General features: G+C 47.6%; 7 protein-coding genes across 7 annotated transcripts; 3 read left to right on the top strand and 4 right to left on the bottom strand.

Annotated features, from left to right (window-relative positions):
• Nucleotides 1–4195: 4195 nt before the first annotated feature.
• Nucleotides 4196–8441, top strand: BDV59DRAFT_212146 (Hydantoinase/oxoprolinase-domain-containing protein). The gene has a single exon (XM_073695966.1). It carries the CDS (start codon nt 4262–4264, stop codon nt 8342–8344), a length of 4083 nt encoding a protein of 1360 aa, XP_073549652.1. The 5' UTR covers nt 4196–4261; the 3' UTR covers nt 8345–8441.
• Nucleotides 8442–11361: 2920 nt separating this feature from the next.
• Nucleotides 11362–13288, top strand: BDV59DRAFT_212143 (nucleobase cation symporter-1 family protein; the record flags this gene model as incomplete). Its single annotated transcript, XM_073695965.1, has 5 exons — nt 11362–11461; nt 11520–11590; nt 11666–11902; nt 12019–12756; nt 12836–13288. The coding sequence occupies 5 exons, from the start codon at nt 11362–11364 to the stop codon at nt 13286–13288; spliced, it is 1599 nt and encodes a 532-aa protein (XP_073549651.1).
• Nucleotides 13289–13995: 707 nt separating this feature from the next.
• BDV59DRAFT_212141 (Zn(II)2Cys6 transcription factor) lies at nt 13996–16023 on the top strand (the record flags this gene model as incomplete). Its single annotated transcript, XM_073695964.1, has 2 exons — nt 13996–15878; nt 15932–16023. The coding sequence occupies exons 1-2, from the start codon at nt 14003–14005 to the stop codon at nt 16021–16023; spliced, it is 1968 nt and encodes a 655-aa protein (XP_073549650.1). The 5' UTR covers nt 13996–14002.
• A 903-nt stretch (nt 16024–16926) lies between these two features.
• On the bottom strand, nt 16927–17483 carry BDV59DRAFT_175203 (putative allergen Asp F4-like). Its single transcript, XM_073689214.1, has one exon. The coding sequence runs from the start codon at nt 17443–17445 to the stop codon at nt 17029–17031; it is 417 nt and encodes a 138-aa protein (XP_073549649.1). The 5' UTR covers nt 17446–17483; the 3' UTR covers nt 16927–17028.
• Nucleotides 17464–17975, bottom strand: BDV59DRAFT_175202 (uncharacterized protein). The gene has a single exon (XM_073689213.1). The coding sequence runs from the start codon at nt 17826–17828 to the stop codon at nt 17517–17519; it is 312 nt and encodes a 103-aa protein (XP_073549648.1). The 5' UTR covers nt 17829–17975; the 3' UTR covers nt 17464–17516.
• Nucleotides 17976–19425: 1450 nt separating this feature from the next.
• BDV59DRAFT_175201 (DUF3431 domain-containing protein) lies at nt 19426–21632 on the bottom strand. Its single transcript, XM_073689212.1, has one exon. It carries the CDS (start codon nt 21021–21023, stop codon nt 20085–20087), a length of 939 nt encoding a protein of 312 aa, XP_073549647.1. The 5' UTR covers nt 21024–21632; the 3' UTR covers nt 19426–20084.
• Nucleotides 21633–21655: 23 nt separating this feature from the next.
• BDV59DRAFT_175200 (putative C6 transcription factor) lies at nt 21656–24374 on the bottom strand. The gene is made up of 9 exons (XM_073689211.1): nt 24338–24374; nt 24166–24285; nt 24026–24111; nt 23841–23975; nt 23248–23792; nt 22928–23201; nt 22703–22878; nt 22469–22652; nt 21656–22419 (listed from the first exon to the last, which is right to left on the bottom strand). Exons 4-9 carry the CDS (start codon nt 23944–23946, stop codon nt 21917–21919), a joined length of 1788 nt encoding a protein of 595 aa, XP_073549646.1. The 5' UTR covers nt 23947–23975; nt 24026–24111; nt 24166–24285; nt 24338–24374; the 3' UTR covers nt 21656–21916.
• Between the last annotated feature and the right edge of the window lie 1618 nt (nt 24375–25992).

The following is a 25992-nucleotide window of genomic DNA, read 5'->3' as shown; positions in this document are numbered from 1 at the left end:
TCATTCTCCATATCCATCTTCACAAAGGAGAACTTATCTCGGAGGAGCCTTATGCGTGTCACCCCATTCTTTACCATTCTGCCTAAACTGCAGGTAAATCTTCGCTTGATAATCATCTCCGATGCCGGAATCTGGGCTGAAACCAAGGACCCATTTTCCTTCCAAACCTTATGGTATTTGAATTATCTGTCCTTGACATAACATCAGAAACAATGGAAAGTCAGTGCTTAACCAACTCTGCAGGCTACTACAATTCGCTCTCAACGGGTTAGGACTAGTTGAATCTAAGATGTCATAAGTGATATGTAGGCCTGGACACCGACGTACACGGTATAGAATATACGGCGTGGGACCAAAAGTATTGTATCATGACTGTTGTACATGCATTCCAGTTCCTTTCTTTTGCAAAACTATGTGAGTTAAGCATACATGTGTCATTGTAACTTAAATAGCTGATGCGTTAAGTCTACTAAGCAGCAAAACAATCCATCTCAGCATAAATATAACTATCCGGTTCCAAGGTTGGAAAAGTAATCCATGGCCTTCGTAGAAGACCAATAAGCTAGTACTAGCTGCTGCTGATTACCATACGTCTTATAATTAAGTTCCATTTGATCCCAACAGTTGAAGAGAACATCCATGAAGTCACATGGACGAAGTGCTGCATAGACAAGTCCGATATACGTTCCAATGGTGTTCTTCCATTACCCTCCATTGCGCGTCATGTGAATAAGGTGGTTCTTGACTCCCTCATGCATCGGAACTGGAAAATTCTCATGAAAAAAGCATACAGCTTTCGTGAAGCACTGCAAAGATATGCTGGTGCTTGAAGAGAGAAGCCTGTCTTTCAACGTACTCCCTGATCAACATCATGATGGTGCATGGTGCGTACTTCGGTCTCTAATAACTGCATAATCTAGACAGCATCATCGATTGTATCGCGTGGCTGGCTGAGAACAAGGAGCTCATGCTCTCGTTGACTGAGATGCGCGCACAATCTACGCTGTACCATGTTACATGTATGCTTAACCCCTTGAGTCAGTATGCCACAACTCCAAACCAGTTTCTGGGATATTGTCCTGTGACACCAAAGAAGTATGGATAACACACTTGTCGATGTCATTGAATTCCCTCCACGGCTCGACCTCAAAATCCACATGTAATACACGTAGATCGAGACAGCATGACATGAAACTGTTAACAAGGCCTCCTATGTTTCAGAGATCTCCATCGCTCATACAGTTAGAAACCATATTCAGCCGGCAGAAATGCAGATCAGACTATCAATTCTCTTGCACTTATTACGTCTCTGTAAGCAGCCTTTACAGTTAAAATCTGATCCTTGACGTTGGCCACACGCCTGTCGATCTCTTGAAGGCAAACCAGAGAGATTCGGGGTATCAACGCAGAGGTGGGGTGGAAGCCCCTTTTTCAGTATGTGATTAAGGAGCTCACAGCAGTGTGAAAACACAGTCTCCCCAAGGCCCTGCATTGCCGACACGGTTTTTCCATGGCTGAGATGATTGACAGAGCCTGTAAGTCTCCGCAATTGTCGGTCTCTTTATTCGCGACATGCAAAAGAAAATCATCTGTAGTCGAATTGTACTCACCCTGAATCTGTTTATAGGAGAGTCTCAGGTCTTCGACCCGTGGACTAATCTACTGTGAAGAGGCGCGACTAGCGTAGCGATCTCGTACCAACCCAACTTTTTTCGCAGGCAGACTGCCTGTGGACCTAGTATCAGAAAGGATATCATATATATTCCTGCGTCGATCCATCTAACTTGGATGTGGCGTCACATTGGCAACGAACGGTTGGAAATTGCGTCTGGTGTCAATTAGCGCCTCCGTATACATTCCGATTGTGTTTTGTGCCTGCAGGGCGAATTGGTTTGCCTCGAACATCGCCGAACTCCCAGCACCACAGCAACACAGCTAAATGAAGTACCATCAAGAAGGCCAAGCCCTTACTTTGGCTGGAGCTCAAGTGGCTCAACGCTCACATGGACCAGTGCCTTGCTCGCTGGGAAGATCCTATGAGTTTTGCCACATTCAACGACAATGTCGGGAATTCCTTCCAGTACACCGGCAATGTATGCGAGATGTATCGAGACTCTCGAAGTAAAATAATACAAGGTAAAGGAATTATGAGACTGAAGGTGTGCTCATTGTCTTGGAATCATGTCGCAAGTTACAAGTCGCAAGGTACAAGTCTTAATTTATTAAAGCTGTGCTGTGACGGTGAATCTGGACTTAAGTAGCATTATGGCAGTCGCTAAGTATGGAGATTGGCCTGTCATCGCTGACAAGGAGGTCCTTCACGTAATGAAGGATTGTTTGGCTCTCTAAGTTCCCAACCTCCGAAGGAAGTATTACTCATGGGGTTAATTCGGGCTTTGATAGTAGCGCAGATGGTTAAATTAGCGATGATAAGGCTCTCCAGAAGGATTCTACTCCGTATCACAACGCCGCGGGTCCTCCCCCCCTTCCAACAGATGCGCTTCAATCTCTCATATCATAGTTCCCTCCAAAGAATTCAATGCCTACTCGCGGCTATGTTGACGCGCTGTAGCTCCTTCATTTCATCGGGGTCATTCCACGGCTCGGGAGAACATTATTCGTCGTATCATCCCACTTATTTTTGTATAGCTCATCACCGGATGAAAATGGATCCACTGCACAGCGTGGTATAGCTGATATGATTGGATACGTGCTAGAAGTTAACTGACTAGAAAGCACAATAGAAGGAAAGGAAGGAAGCTTCTATAGGCCGTAGAGTGGTAGTCTGATCAGAAAGCAAGGTGAAAAAAAAAAATGCAATTTTTGATAGATCATTCACAGTTAGATACAGGGATACGCCGGGAAGAGAAACGCATGACAATCAATCATTATTACATGTATAATTACATGTATATTTGTTAGAAATTGATGGACTATAAATTATGTATCAGTTATATAATGCATATACCGTTACAATGCCGTGAGGGAACTATGTGGCAGATTATAGTAGTTCTCGGATTATGGAATGTCGATATAAGAGAAAACTGTCCTTTATTACTGAAAAATTTTTTTTTAATACGCTGTGTAGGCCCCTACCGCAAAATATGCAAAATCACCGAATAAATATATTCGAGAACACTAGTATATAGCCTCAGAATTGACACCTTCGAATATTTACATGTTTTCTCTCGCCAGTGCCCTATGCTCTTATATTACCTAAACTGGTGGATAATGATTTTGATTAATCTAAGGTTCTCTTCGACACTGTACAGTTCTCCCAACGTTATTATCTTTAATAGCATATCTCACATTCTGCGCTGCCCAGTTATATGGCTGGGAAAGTGCGCATGTGGAAGTTAATGATTCCCGCAACTAGGTATAGAGGTCACTTGCGTCTTGGTAGGTTACTGCGTGTGGTAATTTCCCTCCCACCTTTCCCCTTTTTTCCGCTCTCCGGTCGATAAGAAGGATGGTTCGAGTCATGGCTATCATTAGGGAAATTTCTCCAATGTCACTTCTCTTAGTGGGGTGGGTATCTCAACCTATCTCCAACTGCCTATATCATCCCCAATTTATCGGCAGGCGTTTAATAATAATATAATTATGACAAAATATAGGGTTACTAGATAAAGGATGCTGAAATAGGAGCAGCAACCATTTATATGCTTATGGCAGGGGCGGCGGTATTTGAGCCTTACCCATCCATGCCCATTCAATATACGTGTTGGACTTGTCATCGTAGAGCCTCATAAGCCAATATATAGGCGAGCGCTATATAAGCAGTATGCATGTGGCTACAGAGTACTACGTAGAGACCGAATGGCTGTTATACTCTAAATCTCCAGGCAGAAACCCCGCACTAGACAGATGATCGTCAACGGAGTCTTTAGGCTCCAATAGGATGTCATCCGCGATGCTTAAGGGCTGGGCAGAGAGCGTTTTTAGCCCCCAAACATGTGGGGCCCACTCATATTCGACTGACTATCGTTATCTTTCTCGGCGCTCAGTAGCAAGGACTACGAAAGAGTCTGCATGATGGTCCACATTCCTGCAGCCCCCTATCAGATATACGCCGGAGCACAGAATGGGACACACCCGCCGTCGCCCCTCAGTAAGCCGCATATGCCCAGGAGAGACTAGAATATGAACAAACATTTATCTGTTCTTGATTTCTTCCATGAACAATCCGATACCCCCATATCTGGAGCCTACACTCGAGCCTAGACTTCTTGTGAGAAGATAAATTGGAAGGTAGCGCACCATGACCCATATACAAGCAGAAAAAGGATACCAACTTGGTGTTGATGTCGGTGGTACATTCACCGATGTGTGCGTGTTCACACCTGATGGCCAGACCGTCCGCGCTAAAGTCCCTACTACGATCCCTGACCAAAGTATTGGTATACAAGACGGAATCGCCAAAGTACGACGGCTTCTTCTCGAGCGAGACAATTGGAAAGGGGAATTTGAGTTGATTCACCACGGCACTACCACGGCGACGAATGCTGTTCTAGAGGGAAAGGGTGCTCGGACGGCTCTGATAGTAACGGCCGGACATAAAGATATACTGGCTGTGCGCCGTTCCCAAATTCCCGGAGGTTTGGGTGCCTGGCTCTACTACACACCACCAGAACCTATTGTACCTTTGGAACGAGTTATACAATGCAAGGAGAGAATGTCGGTTGATGGAGAGGCAGTGACTGATGTTGATGTCGAATCCTTGCGTCGAGATCTGAAGACACTTTCACGCCAAAACCCAGAAGCCGTAGCAATATCATTGCTCAATTCGCACAGTAATGGCGTACATGAGCAGATTGTTGCTAGAACTGTTCGCGAAGAATTCGGCTCAGGTATTGCCATCATTTGCTCCAGTGATGTTTTACGTGAAGTTGGCGAGTATGAGCGCACAGTGACGACATGCACAAATGCCTTGGTGAAGCCAGTGGTGCAGACGTATCTGAGCAAATTGTCTGATTCTTTAGGCGCAGAGAGTAAAGCCATTCGTGTTTTAAAGAGCGACGGGGGTCTGACCAACATCAGTCTCGCGGGCGAGCTCCCTGTGAACATCCTCATGTCGGGCCCAGCAGGAGGAGTCAAGGGTGTCGCTGATGCCGTGGCAAGAAGTACGCCATACAAAAGCCTAATTACTCTCGATATGGGTGGCACTTCCACGGACTGCGCGCTAATATATGACGGAAAGCCACGGTTACGACGCGAGACGGTTGTTGACCAGCTGTCTGTCCGGTCGCCTGCCGTGGACATCAAGACAGTCGGAGCCGGAGGTGGATCAATCGCAACGTATATGGAAGTCACCGAGACATTGCGCGTGGGACCCGAGAGTGCAGGCGCACGGCCTGGCCCTGCTTGCTATGCAAAAGGAGGGGTTCAGGCGACCGTCACCGATGCTAACCTGGTCCTAGGTTACTTGCCGAAGACTTTACTTGGGGGTGACTTCGCTCTGGATATTGACACTGCAACCAAGGCTGTCGAATCGATAGCGATACAAATGGGGATTCCTGTCACACAGACTGCTGAAGACATCATTAAAATTGTCAATGAGACTATGTATGGCGCTCTTCGCATGGTTTCCGTGGAGCAAGGTTATGATCCTAGGGAATTTGCCCTTGTTGCCTTTGGAGGTGCCGGGCCTCTCCATGCGAACGCAGTTGGGAAGCTCATGGGGGCCTGGCCCGTCATTATTCCTCCATCACCGGGCATTCTCTGCGCACAAGGCGATGTTACAACGAAACTTAGCCATGAAAAGTCGGAATCCTTCATTCGACTAGTCTCCAGTACATCATCTGAGGAAGTACGGGGAAGATTTGCCGATCTTAGGAACGCATGCCAAAAAGTCCTGGAGAATTCAAGTAGTGAATCCCGGCACAAGTTATGGAGGCCTACGTATCAGACTGATTTGAGGTACAAGGGCCAGGCATTGACGATTACGATTGATCTAGACTCTGATGATTTGGCACTGGATACTCCAGCATGGAGCGACATTCTACGGAAGAAGTTCGATCTTCAACACCAGCAATTGTTTACTTACTGCTTGCCAGATTTTGACCTTGAGATTATGCGGCTTGGTATTATTTTGGAAGATGCCTCTCCTGACATCAAAGTGCCACATGTCAAGAAGGCAGCTTCCACAAATCCGCCAAAAGAAGCAATGGTTGGCAAGCAGACAATCACGGTCGAAGGCAAATCACAGGAAGCTACCATCTGGGATAGACACAAGATCAGCATGGAGGGCATAAGCATCGAGGGGCCTTCCATCGTCACGGAGATGGACAGCAATACTTTAATCCTGCCAGGGTACTATGGCGAAATTGATAACATTGGAAATATCTTGATCCGCCCACTTGGGGAGCAGCTGACAGTTCAAAAGACGCACACAGAAGAGACGGCCGCGAAGCTCGTTCGTGAGACACCTCTTATTCCTACCTTGATCGCGTCTGCGCTAGCCTCGGTACGAGGAGAAATGGACAAGATGATGCTGCGATGTAGCATGTCACCAGCCATTAGAGAGCAGCAGGATGAATTCAATGTCATCACCAATCCTAGAGGGCAGATGCTCGTTGGACAGTTTGGTAGCTTCATTACCCAGTTTCTTCGAGTATGGAAGGGGACCATCGAAGACGGAGATGTCTTCGTCACCAACGACACATATATGGTGGAAGGGGCTGTGACCCATCTAAATGACGTGATTGTTCTTTTACCGATTTTCTACAACAGCCAACTGATTGGATGGGCGTCACAGTTCGGACATCTAACCGATGTGGGAGGTATGGTTCCTGGAAGCATGTCAATCAATGCGACATCGGTCTTCGACGACGGTGTACAGATCCCTTGTGTCAAATTGTACTCGAGGGGGACCATGAACACGGATTTAGTTGAGCTCCTTTGTCGGAACTCTCGTCAGCCCGCCTGGTATCGCTCTGACCTGACGGCTATTGTTGCCGCATGTCGCATGGCATCGACTCGCATTTGCGAGCTGGCTACCCGTTTTGGTGCTAAAGTCTATCTCGCTGCGTGCGAGGAACTCTTGTATCGCAACCGCACCGGACTTGCGAAAGTCATCGAACGCCAATTCAACGATGACGTGAGCACTTTCACAGATTTTATCGACGACGACGGTCACAATGTCGGCCCATGGGCCCTGACATGCTCCATGCGAAAGGTTGAGGGAAATCGGTTGAAGTTCGATTGGAGTGGAACATCACCGCAGAGCGAACATAGCATCAACTTCTACCTATCGGAGACGATGTTCAAGATGTTCATCGGATACTACTTAATTGCTGCGGCCGCCCCTGGAACAGTCATCAACGATGGCTTCCATGATTTGATCGACGTGTACATTCCGGAGGGTAGTGTGCTCAAGCCGGTGCGCCCAGCGGCAATTTCATGCAGAACCCACTTCTTAGGTCGTAGCATGGATATCATCCAGGCACTGATCGGGCAAAAAAATGACGCTTACGTTGCAGCTGCTGGGTTTAGCGATTCCCCCCACTTTTTCTATTCTGGCTATAAGCCCGATGGTGAATGGTACCAGCTCTATCAGATCGGATTCGGAGGTGTACCTGCTAGACATGCTGGGGATGGTTTGGATTGCCATTGTTTATTCCCCGCTATCAAGTCAATCCCAACGGAAAGCATCGAGCTAAACTATCCACTTCGGATCGAGGCCAACGAAAGTGTGGCTGACAGTGGTGGTCCTGGATACTACCGTGGGGGCAATGCACAACGCACCCTGTACCGGTTCCTTGCCCGTGGAGAGTTCAGTCTTCATGATGATAGATGGTTCACAAAGCCTTGGGGTCTGAAAGGTGGCAAGCCGGGAGCCCGATCTCGTAAAGTCCTGTATCAATACTCGAAGTCCGCAGAGGAGCCTCCGAAGCAGGTGCTTCCTTCCAAATGTGACCATATCCGAGTTAATCCCGGAGATGTTCTTGAATGGGTGACTTGGGGTGGCGGAGGGCTGGGAGACCCTTTAACCCGACCTGCGGAGAAGGTTGCTGTGGAGGTACATCGCAAGCTTGTCAGCCTTGAAGGAGCTCGAAACTATTACGGTGTTGTCATAAATCCTGAAAATTTTACGGTACTTTCCAAAGAGACAGAAGTACTTAGAGAGAAGATGGCAAAGGCTCGGAATGCATCCGGGGGTATCCTTACTTACGATCGTGGCGGAAGCCTAGAGGAATTACAGCAGGCTTGTCTAGAGGAGACTGGATTGCCTGCACCCACAGCTCAGTGGGATATGGAACCGTATGGGCCACACTCAGGACTTGAATATGTCAAAAAATGGTATGCAACCATGAGAAAGGAGAGGGGTTGGAAATTAGAGTGAACAAGGAGGCTGCATAATCCCACTACCTGTTGCAGGTGTCACTTATTCCGCAAATATACCCTGCAGGAGAATTGGAAACTTCTGCCGCAAGAGCCATGTGTTTGTTATCCTTGTATATTCATCAATTGGAAATCCTATCCACAAGACTGAGATCTCGTTTTTCCTCTCCCATTTATCAACTCTGTTGGTGCTGCTATGAAAAGCGGAGAACGGCTTCTATCAACTAGCCTAAAAGAACACCAAATCGGTTTAACTTTGAAATAAACCCGTTTAAAGAAAGCATATTAGGTCACACAGCACGGAGGCGGTGCTCTGATGGAGGCTCCAACGGCGCCGTTTTCTGTACTCCCCACTTCCCTTCGCCTATCTGTCGCCCATACAGGCTGACCAGGAACCCCACAGTCACAGGACCTATAATGGTATTCAAAAGTATGGCCCAAACGCCTGTGATAAACCCCTCCTCGCTAACGTATGATGTCTCGTTGTATCCAATTTCTATGATCAGGAGTCCAATTTCACCCCGCGCGACCATGGCAGAACCTAAGAGGAGTGCAGATTGCCATGTTGCAGAGGGCCTTTGGACCTCAGCAGGCTCAAAGGCATGGCCTGGGCGAGAACATGTTTCTTTTGTTGTGTGAGATTGATCCTTTTTCCCTTGGGATTTTGTGAATAGACCCCACATCGGCACCCAGGCACCGACAACAAACTATGATAATTAGAAAAGGCTTCCTCTTCAGGGGGTAAGACACGACATACCTTTGCAAAAGCCATGAGTAACGTATACAATATTCCCCTCCAAATTCTTTTACCAGTCCAAAGCTGGATAAATGGAATGGCAAAGCCGACGCTAGCAAAGAACAAGGGTTCCATTAAATACGCTTGCACGCCCATGAGATAGGCTTCGAAGGTGTGGACAAAAGTAGGACTTTTATCTTCTTCTTGCTCTCCTTGCTCGCGACTAACCACCACGAAAGGGCCTTCAGGTCTTTTGCTTGGGATATATGTCAAAAATGTGCCGGCCAAAAAGGCACCGAACAGTACCGACGTTCCAGCGTAGGCTGCTATACTGATGAATGCAGACAGAACAAGGGTCATCAGGATGATGTTAGATATATGGTCATATCGCGCGAAGTGGTATTCAATGTACTTCCGGAATACTGGCGCAAAAAAATATTTGGTTAGGATTGGAGTGGCCACAGCCATGGCAACCGAAGCTACGATCGGACGCCCGATGATCCAGCCTAGACTGACATGCTGGTTCTTTGACAGCTCTCCCAGGTCACTAATAATGCTACCATTTTTTGGTAAGTGTTTATTTAAAACCAAATATAGACGGGGGAAGAGCGCCCACCTAGATAGTACTAGCCCGACAACGTCGTCAATGACCGCTGCGCTGACCAGAATAGAACCGACTCTTGTTTGAGCAAGATCTACGGACTTTGAAGCCGAGGCTATGACGGCAAATGTTGTCCCTAGCCATAATTAGCTCATAAAGACAACAAAGGAGAACTTATATTACCCAATGAGGTCGCAGACAAAGCAGCGCCGATGATGAAGGTTTCAACCGGACCTGAAGGAATAGAAAATCAGCCCAGAAATGAGAAGTTACACAATCCGACACCTCACATACCGTAGCCATATCCAAGATATAACAACAGATAAGAAAGGCCTATCGGGAAACACACGCCTGTAGCTGCTCCGAGAACACTTGGGAGGAAGTTTTGTTTGAGAAGATCCAGTCTTACACCAAGGCCGCCTGTTGACGTCAACCCTAATAGTCATAAAATTTACCAACCATCTTCAAACATACCTTCAAATATTATAAGTATAAGCCCAACATACCCAAGAGCAAGGAATGTCTCTTGCCACTTATGCTCCAGGATGTCTGCTAGGGGTATCCCGTATATAATTCCCATCGCAATTTGGCCGATAATCCCGGCCCGAATCACTTTGTCCGACACCCATTCTGCTAAAGAAAGGAAAAAGAAAAAAGATATTATTATGAGGATTTGAACAACTGTGTTTGTAAGCTTGGCCGTTGAGACAACAATTTGTCGGATAAATTAAGGTCGATGCACAACGTACTGCCAGGCTCGTGATACGCAAGAAACCCTCCCGCCATAATCAGAATATTCAGATAGCTGGTAGTTAATTAGCGAAAGATGGTGTGTAGAATGATGTCTTCTGTTTTTGGGTTGGGCTTCCTAATCTTGGCTAAGTGTTGATGATGAGTCGTGATGTCACTGAAGTAGCCACAAAGTTGGTGTCCGCCCATGAATGAAGAGAAATCGAATCCATCGAAGACCTCATACCATTCGAGTAGTATGTTTGATACTAGACAGCAAAATATTCTATAGAAAAATGGCCACCTCTACTCTAGCTGCACGAATAAAATCAGGCAATTGAAAGGCGAGAAAATAAAGCAAGCAATACCTAATACTGAATTTTGTAGAGCTATTCATCTGATCGGTGATCAATTAATCGAGCCATAAACCACAGATGCAGCACATAAAAGATATTCAAGAGCAGTATTACTATTAATGGAACCTTATATGACGAATGCTCGCTGCTTCTCCAATGTCAAATTCGCGGTGATCTATAGTACATTCCGAAATAGCACAACGCATATTGGCCAGAAAGGGATGTTCCTGGAAGTGACAACACTTCTTGTGAATTAATTATCATGATTCATTAGAATCCCTTTCTTCTCCTCAGCACTTTTTTTGCTCTACCCCGCGCCTCTCCAATCGTCGGCAATATTGACGCAGATCAAGGCTTGGAGTAACCTGCCTTCACTGACGATCTTGGCCCAAAAGATGGACTGGCACATGAAGCAGCCACATCGACAACACAGTAGAGATGCTACCTTACCGCTTGTGCGGAGTTAAGGTCAAACAATTTTTTTCCCTTCCCCGCTCCGGGGATCTATAAAATGGACGATAAAGAAGAGACGTAAGAAAACCGGCCACCTGTACAATATACACTAAACATTGATTAACCGCCACGAAGAATAAAATATGACCCGTCTTAAAATGCTAATGGAAGCACTTCAAGTGCCTACAGATCCTGGCCTAACTACAGCAGAGTTGATGTTAACAAATGATGATTTAAGGCCAGGTAGGATGCACTCGTGCGTAACATTTCCTTACTGACACATTTCATCGATAAATTCTAGTTGAACGTGAGCGCCGACAATGGAAATGGCTAAACTTTGTAGCGTTTTGGATCGCCGACTCATTGAACGTCGTATGTTTCTCCCATTTTCTCCCATATAGTGCGAGTCACTCGAGTGTACTTGAATAGTAACTGTTACTTTCATAGAACACATGGATGATATCTTCTGCTATGATCGTGGACGGTCTATCCTGGTGGCAATCCTGGCTCTGTGTCTGGTTTGGCTACGCATTAGCAGCCATATTCGTAGTTGCGATGGGGCGTATTGCAACCATTTATCATATCCCTTTCGCAGTTGCCAACAGAGCATCTTTTGGTATATGGGGTTCATTCTGGCCAATTATAAACCGTGCAGCGATGGCTGTTATCTGGTATGGTGTTCAGGTAGGACTTCCAAGGTTGATGATCCGCGGAACCATCGCTAACCTTGCTTGACAGACATATCTCGGTGGTATGTTCTGTCGCTTATCTTCCCCAAATATCCCACAGAGGGCTGACAGAGACATGTGGCAGGCCAATGTGTCACTTTGATGATCCAGGCAATTTGGCCCAGCTATGCGAATATTCCGAACAATATCCCCGCTAGCTCAGGAGTGACAACAATGGAGTTCACAAGCTTCTTCCTATTTTGGCTAGGGTCACTGCCTGCACTATGGTATCCTATCTATAAAATCCGTCACCTCTTCACCGCAAAGGCGTACTTTTCTCCAGCCTGTGCAGTGGCTTTTTTTGTTTGGGCAATTGTCCGGGCGCACGGCATGGGCCCCATCATTCACCAACCAAATACCGCCCATGGAAGTGAATTAGCCTGGGCTGTAGTGAAGAGCATCATGAATTGCATTGCAAACTTTGCGGCTTTGATTATTAACAACCCGGATTTTAGTCGATATGCACGTCATCCCAATGATGCATTCTGGCCCCAGCTTATTACAATTCCTTTGGGATTTGCTGTGACCTCGTTTATTGGTATTGTCGTCACCTCGTCTTCCACTGTTATTTTTGGAAAAGCTGTCTGGAATCCTCTTACCCTTCTGGGAATGTTCCTAGAAGACGCTAGCTCAGCCGAACGGTTTGGTATCTTTGTCATTGCCTCTGGCTTCGCTCTTGCACAGTTAGGAACCAATATTGCAGCAAATTCAGTATCTGCTGGGACAAACCTATCTGCTCTATTGCCACGGTTTTGTACAATCCGTCGTGGAGCCTATGTTTGTGCGGCAATTGGTCTTGCCATGTGTCCGGTAAAAACATATCTCCCCTTGCTCGACCCTCCTAACGTACCTGACCATATGGAGTAATATGGCAGCTAACAATCCATAGTGGACACTGGTTGCCTCATCTAATAAATTCACTGTCTACCTCTCGTCTTACTCTGTTTTTCTCTCTTCAATTGCTGGAGTCATGGTCAGCGATTACTACCTGGTTCGGAAAGGTTATCTGCAACTCTCAGAGCTCTATAGCGCGGAAAAAGGTAGCCCATACTACGGCACTTGTGGTGTCTCATGGCGAGGATACACTGCTTACATTTGCGGGATTCTAATCAATGTGGTTGGGTTTGCCGGTGCAGTGGGTGCCGACGTACCAGCGGGCGCCGAATACATATACAACATCAATTACTTCTCCGGCTTCATTGTGGCAGGGATAATGTACTGTGCACTAGCAAAGGCGTTTCCTGTCCCAGCAGCGAGCGATGTATGGAACGAAGTTCCCTATGTCGGAGGATCCATGTACGCCACAGAAGGAAAAGAGACCGTTGGGACGGAGGACGTGTAAGCAGCGTTCAGAGCTCTGCGGGGTTGGGCGAGCTCCACGGCCTTCTCCGACAATGAAGTATATCGTTCGGAGCTACTGGATAAATGAATGAAGGTGTCCGCGTTTCCCATGAAAATACCCTCGCGGCAAACCTGGATCCCTAACACTTTCGGGAGGTGTATCAAATCTGACCGTGCCCCACCACCTAATTGATCCCTTTTTCTCGATTTCCAGCTTTCGTGAGACCATTTGGCTGTTTGTTAGAATATCTTGCGCTGTTAATGAAACTCCCCACGGGGAGCAAGTGGGGAGCGCTGACTTTTCCGCTGAAGCTTTCCCGATTACCGAATGCCGATCACCCATACATACAATTTTGATCGAGTAATAGATAAGCTAGCAGGCCCAGCGCTAAGCCGATGGGGCAGTTGGAGTGTGCCAGCCAAGGCCAATGAATATGACTCTTGGGCCTGGATACTACTCTAGAGATCCACAGTCATTTCGCATGTTGTCTCCTCAAATCGCTGTGATGGGGTGTCTGACGCCACCCACTTCCCCAGGAGAGGAGTTCATCTCTCCAAGGGAATCATGAACGTGGTTTTCTACTCACACATGCATCAGCCGAGCCCTGACAGACAAACTACTTTCTCTGCCCTCTCCTAGACGACTCTATACCGAAACGTCCATTCCAGCCAAGTCGCCGTTGAATTACTTTCATTATACCGCCCGGCCCACATCATGCCGACCCCCGCGCGTTTAGACACGCATAAGAAAGTGAAAGGTTTGCAGACACCACAGTCCATGGTTGATTTAAACGGAGAGGACTCGTCAGGACCTATTCAAGCCTCCTCTTTTCGCAATGTTTCTTCATGCACTCGTTGTCGGCAACGCAAGAGTCGCTGTGATCAGCAGTTGCCGCAGTGCGGCGCTTGCGAGAAGGCCGGGGCTCGATGTGTTGGCTATGATCCCCTAATGAAAAGGGAGGTCCCTAGGAGTTATTTGTATTATTTGGAAGACCGTATCAACTACTTCAAGAACCTACTAAGTGAACACGGCGTTCAATTTGAACCCGATACCTCGTTAAGGATGGAACGAAGCGCTGCGCCTGATCACCGTCCGTCGATATCAGACGAAAGAGACCTCAAGGCTTCATATAAACGGAGAGGCAGCCTTGCTTCAAATAGCGGAACTGACTCGACCCGACTGAGCGTGCCCTCCCCCGGAAGATCACCAAGAGAAGTTCCAGTGGATGTCGCCGCTCAGCCGGAGGGCGATATCTTGCACAGTACAAACGATCCGGGTTGTTGCACTGCACATGAGCTCCTTTGCGCCCTTCAGCCTCCAAGGTCAATGACGCAATGCCCGACACTCCCGAATCGAGATCAGGCTTCAAAATTGATCAACTTCTATTTTGAACAAGGATACCCGCAAGTACCAGCACTGCACAAGGGCGAGTTGGCCCAGCTCCTCAATACAACGTACTCCGTGCCCGAGAATCATCGCCCCTATGGCCTCTTCCTCATTTACATTGTATTTGCCATTGGCGCATGCATAATGACGGATAGCGAGGGTAACTTCAGGGGAGGAATGGATGGACCTACGCTCGGTTCTAAAAGAAAGCGAAATTCATCAGCGGACGTCCATCCAGCCGAGGAATATTATACAGCCGCTATTACCCAGCTGCACTTGGCATTTAGATCATGCAATGAGATATCCAGTAAGCTGGAAGGACTGGAAGCTGCTGTTCTCGTTGCTCACCTTTCCCTTTTCTATCCTGTTCGCCCAGGCCCCGCATATCTAGTCGGACTGGCGTTACGGGCTGCAGTTGACGTTAAGCTATATGATGAAGCCAGCCCTAGTCTGATCGCTGGCTCTTACCAAGCGGCGATCTCAAACGAAGACAGTGGACAACAAGACCAGCTTTCTGAGCATTGCCAACGCCTATGGTGGAGCGCATACAGCTTAGACCGCCTCGTTTCGCCATACACCGGACGTCCTTTCGCCATTCCAGATCACCTTGTGACGATGGGATTCTCTTCGGTTCCCGAGGAAATGGACATAACCTGCCACGGAATCTCTCCCAACAATAAACTAATGAACTTTTTAACCTCTCACCTTTTGCAGCTACGTCTTTTGCAGTCAGAAATTCATGAAGTCCTCCAATACCATCATGCACAAACTTTCAGAAACAGCTCCAGTATCAGCACAGGTACTACGGCTACCACAGTGCTGTCTTCCCCATTAGACTATTTTGAGTCTTTTGGTTCATGGAAGCGGGACATCAACCGACGCCTTGATGAGTGGAAGAGCTGTATTCCCTCTCGGGAAGAGACGGGAACATGGGTTCCAATCGTCCGCTTGGAGCTTGATTATTGGAAAACCATCAATCTTCTGTATCGTCATGAGGTCAAGGTGCCGTCGGAGCTAGCTGGAATGCTGCCGCCGTCACATATGAATGCAACACATCTAGCGAACGGCGAAGGATCAAAGGATGATTTTACCCATTTTAAGATCGTCGAGGCTAGCCGAAAGGTTCTTCAGAGTTATCGACTAGTCCACCATTTGGATTCTGGGAATTGCACATTCCTTGCTACTCATAATATTTTCCTTGCTGGTAAATCCTGACTCATTTTTCCTCGAGATGTCTCCGCGCTGAACCAGTTCCAGGCACTCTATTCCTATTCGCGATATGGAATTCGCAGCTGATCCGCAACCTCCTTGTATGCACTCTTCCAGGTATCTTTGGCTATCCTGGCTAACATTTAGCTAGACACTCGATGAAATTGATTGTACCATTCTCACTGGCACTGCCGTCCTCGCTGGAATGACCGATATATATCCACACGCACGGGAATGCCAAGATTCTTTGGAACGCATGCGTGTAACAACGATGCAGATGTGTTTATCAACGACAAAGCCCGATTCAGGTATTAACACGCCTATTGATCGTGTGAGGGAAACATCGTCGAATAGCGGAAGTTTGATCCAGAATGACTCAGAGCTGCCGCAAAATATCACCAATTCCCTTCCGCGCAGTGATGTCTTCACCCTTCCGCAACTTGAGGAGCCATCAAAAAGTCTACAGACCGAAAATGATATCGAGGGGGATTTTGAAAGTGCTCTCACCCAGCTCTTCCCGCAAGCCGACGGCATGGCACACCTCATTGAGGACAGATCGCGAGGCTATCGCAACCCAAGACTGACTCCAGTGAACAAGGGAGATTCTGTGTTCAGTCTTGATTTTCTTGACATTGAATTATTGAAGACCAGGAGTTCTTCCAAAACGAATAGCACCCCAGGAGGTAGCTCAGATATGGAGGCTATGCTGAGGGATGCTTCCAACCCGAAATATGACGCTCAGTGTTTAGACGAGATGCCTTTGGAGGATATGGTGGATATACCTGTGGTATAATTAGCTACAAAGTTACAGATCTTGTCGATGGCTTGCTGGCCAAGCCATCTGCGGTATCCAAGAGAAAATCACCTCTTGGTAGAAATCATTCTTAATAATCGAGTCAGACATTTAATGAAACAAGCTCCATCCAGAATAGGGGCCATTAGCTTACAGCTGTCCAAGCCACGTAGGAAATTGCCTTTTGGGACGCCGATGTTATGAAGGTCAAAAAGGGGCGTGAACTCAACCTAGAGTCAATCTAAACCCGTTCTTCTATAATATATCAAATTGCCATATACCTACAGGTATAACAAAGTATATACCGAACCAGTGAATCGACTCAGCTATATACACGTGGCTCAATTTCACATTAACTGTTGTAGTCGACATGAACCTTCAGTCTCACAGCACCAGAGCTGGCCGTACCACCGATTCCGTCAACCGACTTCTTTGCTTCGGTATATGCATTGACCACTTTTTCAGCTCCCGTGGTAATGTAAGAGCAGCTCTCATCACTGTGAGTGCAAATTCTCATACCCTGAACAGCTTGACCAGCGGACTGAGCCTGGATAGCCGAGACGTCCCATCCAGACCATCCTGAGTTGTCGGTATCACCGAAGTCGAACTCTCCCCATGTGCAAGAGTATCCACCGTAATCATCAGTAGGGAGCTCGTCGCCCGCTGCGGCTCCCCAAGCACCCTGAGAGTTCTCAGCGAACGCGACATACCGAGTCTCTCCGGCTGCAAGTGTGAAGTTCAGCGCGGAATGACCGTACCAGCCGTCCATTTTTCCGTCGGGACCGATCTTGTTCCAAAATACCACAGTCCATGCCTCGGTGTTGCTACCAGTGAACTGTATCACGTATTTGTACTGCGATGCGTCATTCTCGCTAACCTGGATGATGTTGCTACCCCATGGGTCACCAACATTGCCGCTGTATTCAATGCCGCTGCCACTAGAGTTCGTAGATTTTCCAAAACCAGCAGTCGAGAATTTGCCGTTGGAAGGGACAGACGTCCAAGCTGAAGGGTCAGCAGTCGACCCTGTAGTACTACTCTGGGTAGCGCTGATAGTCGAGGTTTGGTGGGGCTGCTGCTCAGATGCACTTTGCTCCACGGTGATGCTGACGGCGAGGTTCTTAGCGTTGTTGGCTGCATCGTTGGTAGCATCAATATCTTTACCGTCGGAAGTCGTCTGAGGCTTTGCGGTCAAAGTAGTGTCGGTGGATGTGGGAGCTGGGTGGGCGTTTGGTTGGATTGTAGTGGTGGTGGTGACGGTCACGACATCGAGATCAACAACCGTCCTGATGTTTGTGACCTCGGCGACATCACCATCTCTAGCCTTGATAAGTTGCTCCTGGGCAACCTGGCCCAGATGAGTATCTCTGCGCACATTGTGCCGACGCTCGCGGCCGTGACCTCTAGCCAGGGCGGCATCAGCGACAGCAATAAACACAAGGAGTGACTTCCACTGCATCGTGGATAAACAAAGCTACAGAAGAAAACAATATGGATTCCAGGCAGTTTGGAGGGGAGGAATGAGCGTGTTGGAATAAACAGGCAACCGAATGAGTGTGTGGGGGTGCAGAAAACGAGGACAATATGTATATAGGGCCTGCGGAAGACGCAATCACCAGCAAAGGTAGAGTGGGGATCAATCAGTTGAATCGTCAGCAGTCCACCAGTACTTCATGTTGACAGATTGATGGCGTTCAAGGTGGTTTCAGTTAGGCCGACTTGGACTAATCGTAATTCCCGGCGGATGGGTCCAAGGAAGATGGAGAAGAACACCTCCTGAAACGAATTGTTAATGCTCTCAGTCGTGAGAGGTTTGTAGTGGAAGAGCGAAATATCTATATCACAGAACATTGTTGTTTGTGTGTGGTCATTTTCCTGCATTGAGACACCAGCATACCAATTATCCCTTCATAGTTATTATCCCTACATTGGCCAAACCTGGCCAGTGAAAAGTCACAATTCTCAGCCCAGGGAGAGCCATGCACTGGGACCAGTTTCACACACATGCTCGGGCGTCAAAACAAAAATCTAGACTTTTGGGCGAATTAAGAGGACGTGACCTTTGGACGATGTGAGTAGGCCGAACTATTTCCCAGTACTATATGAAACATCACCACAACAGCGAATGGATGGGGCAGGAGTGGGTATATCAAAGTAGCAATGCAGGCTACTGGATTAGCGGAAGCTTGATGGCGTAGGCAGCTAAATTATTCGATAGAGCCGAACTGGCTATAACAATGGTGGTGGATCGTTTGCGAATTCTCCCATCGCCCAGGATCCGATTTTCGCTCCCGCCCTATCGTTGATCCCCACGTGAGGAATGCTGGCTTATTTTGTATTGATTCTTGTGAGAATTCTAGACTTGCAGACCTGGAGAATAGGACATATTGCGGTCTGGTTTATTGCCAGTCAACCTAAGCCCTCACCGAGGCCTTGTGTCTAAGACTATCGGTAAATATCCCCATCACTCTGGGTGGGTCTAGCCTACGTATGCGTGGCTGCAAATTTCTCCTCCGGTTTGCCGGCCACGGAATTAAAATTTCTCTTAGCCGCTTCAAACTGCACTATTTCGAAGTGACGAAGCCATATCAATTCGTCCTGGCTAGAATCAATCTACTCCGGAGTACGGAGTGAGATTGGTCATTATAGAGACGTCTGGATTTTAATTTCCACGACTCGTGCATGTACATGAATATATTTTGAAAGCCCTAAAGCACTGCTCTCGTAGGTCTAAGCCAAAGGCAGATGGGATGCTTATCATTTTTCTCTTCCGACGGGAAACTGTAGCGAGTGACATTTTCCATGTGGCGTAGTTTCAGCTTTCAATAATCCAGCACTGTTTGGAGTCGATGACGATGAATCCCAATTGCATTTCGGAAGTCAGAAGTGGGATTTTAAGAAACAGCACATAATCCATAATGATAGATAAAAAGTGACTATGCGTCCAGTCGAGATACCTACGCAGTACAAGTGTGAATAATGTTTTATTATGTTCATGCAAGGGAAACAGCCGACGTCCTATTGTCTCGCGGAATGCATGTTCTCCGAAGTATACGGCTTACCGACAATACCCATAATTTGAGACATTGATGGAGCAAAGACAATCTGATGCAACAGAACATTTGTGCCCCTAGAATGCTCAAAATTACCACTCGGAAGGATCGATTTTGTGAAATGCGCATGCGGCGCAAGGTGCGTGGAGATATCATCGTGGACAGGACATATAGTACATACAGTAAAATGGAACGCGCAACTATGGATGAGTTTCAGCCCAATCAGGCGGAAGTTTTAGGTCAGTTGGCAGCATATACTGCCCTAGACAGCTCCCCGGGCCCCTGCAATGACTTAACCCACATCGGCCATACAAACGACAATAACATTCGTCCGCTCGAGGACAGGCCTGTTGGTTCAGCCAATCCAGGTTAATGCCATTTTTATTTGCGTCCTGCCTGATAAACAGGATATGCCACACGTACGACAGGATCCGGCCAGCGACACGGTCATCCCGGAATACTGCTTACCGGTCCCATTACTGCCATCAAGCAGCCATTGTCGCAGAGCAACATACTCATCCAATGAGTGCTGTCGCACGCTTTCGCGTGAAACGACAAACTGCGCACAACACTGCGCCCGGACCGTGTCCGTACGACCCAGCTTGGCTGGAAGATATTCATCTCCCCCGAAAAGCATGGCAAGCGCATGCGGTAAAGACTTATCAGATGCAATGCGCGCACTCCAGGGCTCAAGCAAAGCCTGGAAATTATTCTCCATGCTCCCCTGCGGCGAGGCCGACGGGAGACACATGCTAGTGCTCCAATCGCATCGCATATTATGATACCCGTATGGTTCGAGCGCGGCCGGCACGTTCAATGCAGCCAAGAGTGCGGCGTTATCGTACTCGGGATGGTCATTATGCCATGCGAATCGGGAACCATGCACGAATACTGCCCCGCCAGCGGGGATCTGGTCGTAATTATCAATCAGGAAGGTGAGGTATGCCATCGATTCGTGGCCCCTATTGGCTGCGACCTCTAGGTATTTCTTTTTTGGATCGGGGGGCATATCGACATTGTAGACGCAAAGGTGGTATTGTTTTGATAATTTATCGAGCCACGAAGTATCACCATCAGCGGCCACTCTGGAAACAACCAGGGCTGGCTTCGTTGTCTTCTCAAGACCCGGGCACACCCCACGGGCTTCCGGTACCTGGCTCGTCGTTTGATAACGGACTCGACTCCACGGGAAGGACTTGTTCGGAGTGGGTGGGCGATTGAGGAAAACGAGAAGGAATACGATGCACCCGAAAACCACCAAATGGGTCAGGGATCTCAACGTCTTACGTCGCATTTCTTGCTATAGTCCATGCGCGCATTAGGGGGGAGTTCATGGATGAGTCTGACCCATTTTGGCGCACGATGGGAATGAAGAGATATGATAATTCTGGTCTACCGTCCACGTTTTCGGGGAGGGGAAAAATGATTTAATACTCTCCGTACGGTGAGTTAACTGCTCCTGGTGGCCACTGGGACGCTAATTGTGGTGCCGAGTGTTGCCGGCAATTCCGGGTATTGATCACCGCCATTCGTCGTGCACAGCCCCAAGCTCAAGCAGCTAGTGTGCCTTAGCACACAAATCGACTGCTATCTTTTTGTCATAGCATGAATATGTGAGCTCGAAGACCATTTTTCGTTAAGTTGCAGTTTCTAATGCAGTGGCGTTTCCGGCTAACTAGCCGCGCTTAACAACTCATGGGCTATTATCGGGAGCAAGCCCAGCGGGGAACAGATAACGCGTTCATTATTTTTGTGGTGGGGGCGTTCGCGAGGCAGCACACGTCTAGTATTTATCGCCTCATGAGACTTTGTTCTCTTCCGATATGGCATCATGTCATCTTCTGCAGGTCCTATAGGACCTGCTTGGCACCGCTGTAAAGAATACCTGGACTGTCATGTCCCACCATACGCAAATATAACCCGAAACACTTCCCGGTTTTTTCAAAACTTAATGTAACAGCACTTACCGTGAAAGCAGAGGAAGGGACTGTCATAGAAAACTAGGCAGGTACCTGGTGAGTATGGTACCTATGACTAAACATATTGAGAGCTTCTTGGATTGGCTTAGGCCGGACGAGACAATGCCATTTCAACACACGGAAACATATTGTGAACTAACTATGTGTTTGCTGGAAATGGTATAAGATAGGGCATGCTTGGCGAGATCAAAGGCTTCCCATTTGTTGCCTACGGTTGCTCATCGCACCATAACCACAAATCTGTTTCGAGCTCTTCTCGTTCTGTATCTAAAACCAAACTATTCGTGTTTAGTTGGTCTGTGACGGAGAGTATGTGATCAACCGATAGCCCCAGGTCGCGCCAGTCAAATCCCAAATCCTCGTCTTGTGCATTTGTAGCATCCTGCGGATCTACACTGAATTGGGGAACTGCGGGTTGGTCACTGTCAGGGATGAGGCCTTCCGTTGATGGGCTTGCTTGAGAAAGTCTCGGTTGTGGATTTAGTGGAGCCTGGGATTGCACAAGGGGTTGAACGAGCTCCTCCAGCAGTTCAATCTCTGACTTTCGAAGCTGTGCTACACAGTTCCCTCTGGCTATCATATCATCCAAGAGACTGATACCCATTTCCCGGTATCCTGGATCCATCATGACATCGGGGATGGTTGCGGATATCAAGGAGAGGTTGAATAATGAAGAGAACAGGTTCTCCAGATCGAATGGAAGAAATGACTCTGTCGGCTGTTAAAACGTGCGCCTTGTCGCACTATTTTTTGAACTTACCAAGCAGATTTTGGTCCCGAAGCGCCGTCAGTATTCTCAGCGACTTGATGGAAGAGTCAGTAGACGCCTGTAGAATAGTGCGTACGGGAGAAGATAAGGCCCGAAGTGAATCGCCTTCTTCGAAGCAGCTGATTCTTTCCCCTAGTAGACTCAGAACAAGCGGTCTGGTAGTCACTATGATGCACTATCGAAGGTCAGATCTCGATTCGGTTCAATCATAGGCTTCCAGCTCACCAAATGACAAGATAAAGTCAGTCTAGTAGTGACGCCAGATAGAGCGTCAACTGAGTTAGAGAAACGATGTGCAAATACATCCTCTAATTCCCGAGATAAATCGGCCATTTCATGTAGCACCGACCGCAGCTTTCTAAGGAACAATCCCCCAAGCGTTCCATCTGCGCTATAGACAGCTGAACAATGTGAGAAGGGAAGCAAGCAGAGCCTTAGGGGGAAACTCACTATTCAACACCCTTGTAATAACCTGCGTGATTCTCACATTGAGACTTAGCGCAGCTTCCTTTTTCAATGAGGTCCGTGGATCCCACAAGACGGAAGTGATTTCATCATCATCGATCGAGTTTGGTGATCCATTGAGCGAAGCGAACTTCCTGTCTAAGATGTAAACTGTCCACCATATATTATTGCTCCGGTCGACCAGCCTCCGTCCGAGCTGTTCGACAGGAAGAGCACGATGAAAACCTTCTACAATTGCCATGCGCATAGCATGACCAATCTGTCCAGTTAGTCACTGCTGCCAGACAAGCTCTAATGTGACTTACATAGACGTATGCCGTGTCTCTCATATCCACGGAATGGAAATAAAGCCCTATGAGTGCAAGCACCTCAATTGATAAGATCGGCTCTTGCCACAGGCCCGTAACGTCAGGTAGTAAGGACATGGCGCGCGAGAAGTATTTCGACCAACTGGAGGTATTCGAAGCTCTCCGTACCGGGGCCAAAAACGCCTCGCCGAAAGCCAGGACCATTAAAAACTGAACATACCAAAGGCGATTTGATTGCACCTTTGATGCAGCATTATCATAGAATTCGTAAAGATTGTGCAAGAACTCATCCTCGTCGAATAATCGATAGAGTAGGCCAAAGTGAAATTGGACGGTGTTCAACATATACAATGCATGTTCCAAGGAGGGTAGTCCACTAATGTCGGGTAGTTCCTCGGAGCTCGCCTGGCGCCAGTGGAGCTGATATGCATCGCCATCCACAGCTAGGGGGATCGGTTTTGTATTAGTCGGATTCAATCGCGATTGAATGATGTTCAGGACGCGGCGGCTATAGGACCAAGTTGATGTTGGACCAAGGAAAACTGATGCTGGTCAGTGGTGTAGGCCTAAACAAAGTAACAAAAACATACGCCAAGTTCGTCTCCGACCGTTGTTTTTAAGATATGTTGACGGCGATACTAGAGGGTTCAAGGCAAATCGCTCGTCCACTCGACTGCCTCCTGGTGGTTCTGGCATTTCGACTCTGGGAACCGCTGACAACCGGTCTGCATGATAGATTCAGTACATGGTATATGGGTTCAGCTGCGGTATATACCATCATTGCAAGGTCGTTTGGCTCTCGCGGGCGGGGTTGTAGTCCCCTCGAATTCCTCCACCTTGCGCTTTAAAGATAAGAATAACCTGCCAAGCAACATATAAGACACCATTTTTTTCAGACTGCTATATATAACATACTCCTCGGAGACGACAATCTTTCGGTCCTCTTCAAAAATGCATTCCTGGCCCCGTAGTTTGCACTTGTCGCAGGGAAAATTCCCGCTGCATTTAACCTTGCGGCTTCGGCATCGCTGGCAGCTATTCGTTGTAAGCTTATGAAAATTGATCAGCATGTATAGTTAATACTTACGCGTTGGACGTCCGTTTGGTGCGTTGTGACTGGTCCATTGTCCTTGACAAACTATAGAGTGTGGAATGCTTCGATGACATTTGTACCATGTCACATGACGGTAGCACGTGACGAGAGCTCATGACTTGGAAGGTAAGGATGCGTCTCCGCTGCTGCACTAGTTAGGTAATTATTATCTGAACACATTATACCCACTGATCTTACAGAATGATAGCGCGCTTGGTTGTTCCGATGCCAGCTAACGGCGATTCCGTATAGGATCGTTTTTCGCAACCGTCCACCTCAGCTCGCTCCATTCCTTGTCCCTCCCCTGCTCTCCTTTTACCAGCTTGTCGTGACGGGTGAAATCGTGTCTCCGCTCAGGACTTCGTGTCCATCGCTCATGTGGATTTACCCCACTCCTACTCTCATACGGAGTACCCCTCTACCTGCTTACTGCCCCACATTCATTGTCTCGATTGCTTCTCCAATATCCCCGGATTCGCTCATTAGGTTCTGTTAGACGTCGAGGTCAACCCGTAGGCGTCCTTCAAAACGAAACACTTAACATCTGCGACTTTTATTGGGTTCCTACCTAACTATCTGAACAATCCGCTATTGCAGCGATCACGTGGCCAAGCCTCATATACATGAGGACCACTAGTTAGATAGCTTCTGAACTGATCATCACTTATCTGCACTGTCCTATCAGCACTTATGGACCTACGAACTGGTTCATCGACAAGGACCTAGTCGCGAAAGCGATCAAAAACCTCACTTCTGACCTCCAGTGCTTACTTGTATTCAGCGCCGAGGCCGATTAGTCTCCTATAAATCTCGTGAGAGGCATTTTCTCTACACCGATTACGTCTAATACTTACGAATACTATTAAGTCGATACCTACTACCCTAACCAAATTGACTTTCAGTATGCCTTAATCGGGACTCGCTAGGAGAAAGCGCCCTGCTATAGATGCCACTATTGATGTTCTAGCAGATGTCAAAGATGGAGATAATGCTAACAATATCATTCAACAAGAAATGCATATTCTTCTCGACAGTGACGATCTAGCGCCTCGTAAACATTCCAAATTAGGAGGGCAGATAATGTAAGTCTAGTTTTCTCCCAGTATGCTGGGTCTCGACTACCATAGCGATAAGAACTAGACAATCCCACTAGGACAGGATGTGCATCTTGGAAGTTGGCGCCGATTCGACCGGGGATCTCTCAGCCACGTGACGATCCAGGTGGCATATTTGGATAACAGTACGTAGAAAGCCCCCTGGAGATGAGGTGAGTCTGGTGTATGCGCCTAAGCTTGCCGTGTCACTCATCACAGGGGATGGACTTGGCAAAGGATTGGCTACCATATTGGCGGCAGGAGTCGCACCTAGTGGTTAGTTATTCCAGCAGTCCAGGACTATTAAGTCTGCCCCTGTAGACTCCGTGGTGATTAGAGGGCGAGTGTATGACATATACAGGAGTACCTAGATGAATCGCTATAACAATGTGAAAAAGAGACTTGAGATTAAAACTACAGTACTGACGAAAAGTATACATTCCATCCGGTCAGATACCTGGTAGACGCACACCCCCTCCGGAGTATTCATATGTGCCTGTTTCACTCATGCTGTGCCGATCTGCCCCAGATTTAGACTAACGCAGCGAATCTTCC

The sequence above is a fragment of the Aspergillus ambiguus genome, assembly GCF_047715705.1.
Source record: "Aspergillus ambiguus strain CBS 117.58 unplaced genomic scaffold BDV59scaffold_9, whole genome shotgun sequence".
Classification (NCBI taxonomy): Eukaryota; Fungi; Ascomycota; class Eurotiomycetes; order Eurotiales; family Aspergillaceae; genus Aspergillus; species Aspergillus ambiguus.
Note: the sequence above shows the minus strand (reverse complement) of the source record. Positions and strands in the feature narration are given on the sequence as shown.

What these genes read in the sequence shown, in the direction of transcription:
- BDV59DRAFT_212146 (XM_073695966.1), top strand. Translation starts at nt 4,262, where the DNA reads ATGACCCATATACAAGCAGAAAAAGGATACCAACTTGGTGTTGATGTC.
- BDV59DRAFT_175203 (XM_073689214.1), bottom strand. Translation starts at nt 17,445, where the DNA reads ATGGACGGCTGGTACGGTCATTCCGCGCTGAACTTCACACTTGCAGCC.
- BDV59DRAFT_175202 (XM_073689213.1), bottom strand. Translation starts at nt 17,828, where the DNA reads ATGCTACCAACGATGCAGCCAACAACGCTAAGAACCTCGCCGTCAGCA.
- BDV59DRAFT_175201 (XM_073689212.1), bottom strand. Translation starts at nt 21,023, where the DNA reads ATGCGACGTAAGACGTTGAGATCCCTGACCCATTTGGTGGTTTTCGGG.
- BDV59DRAFT_175200 (XM_073689211.1), bottom strand. Translation starts at nt 23,946, where the DNA reads ATGCCAGAACCACCAGGAGGCAGTCGAGTGGACGAGCGATTTGCCTTG. An exon ending in CGGTCGGAGACGAACTTGGC is followed by an intron (nt 23,793 to 23,840) that starts GTATGTTTTTGT and finishes GACCAGCATCAG; the next exon opens with TTTTCCTTGGTCCAACATCA. An exon ending in TATTACAAGGGTGTTGAATA is followed by an intron (nt 22,879 to 22,927) that starts GTGAGTTTCCCC and finishes CACATTGTTCAG; the next exon opens with CTGTCTATAGCGCAGATGGA.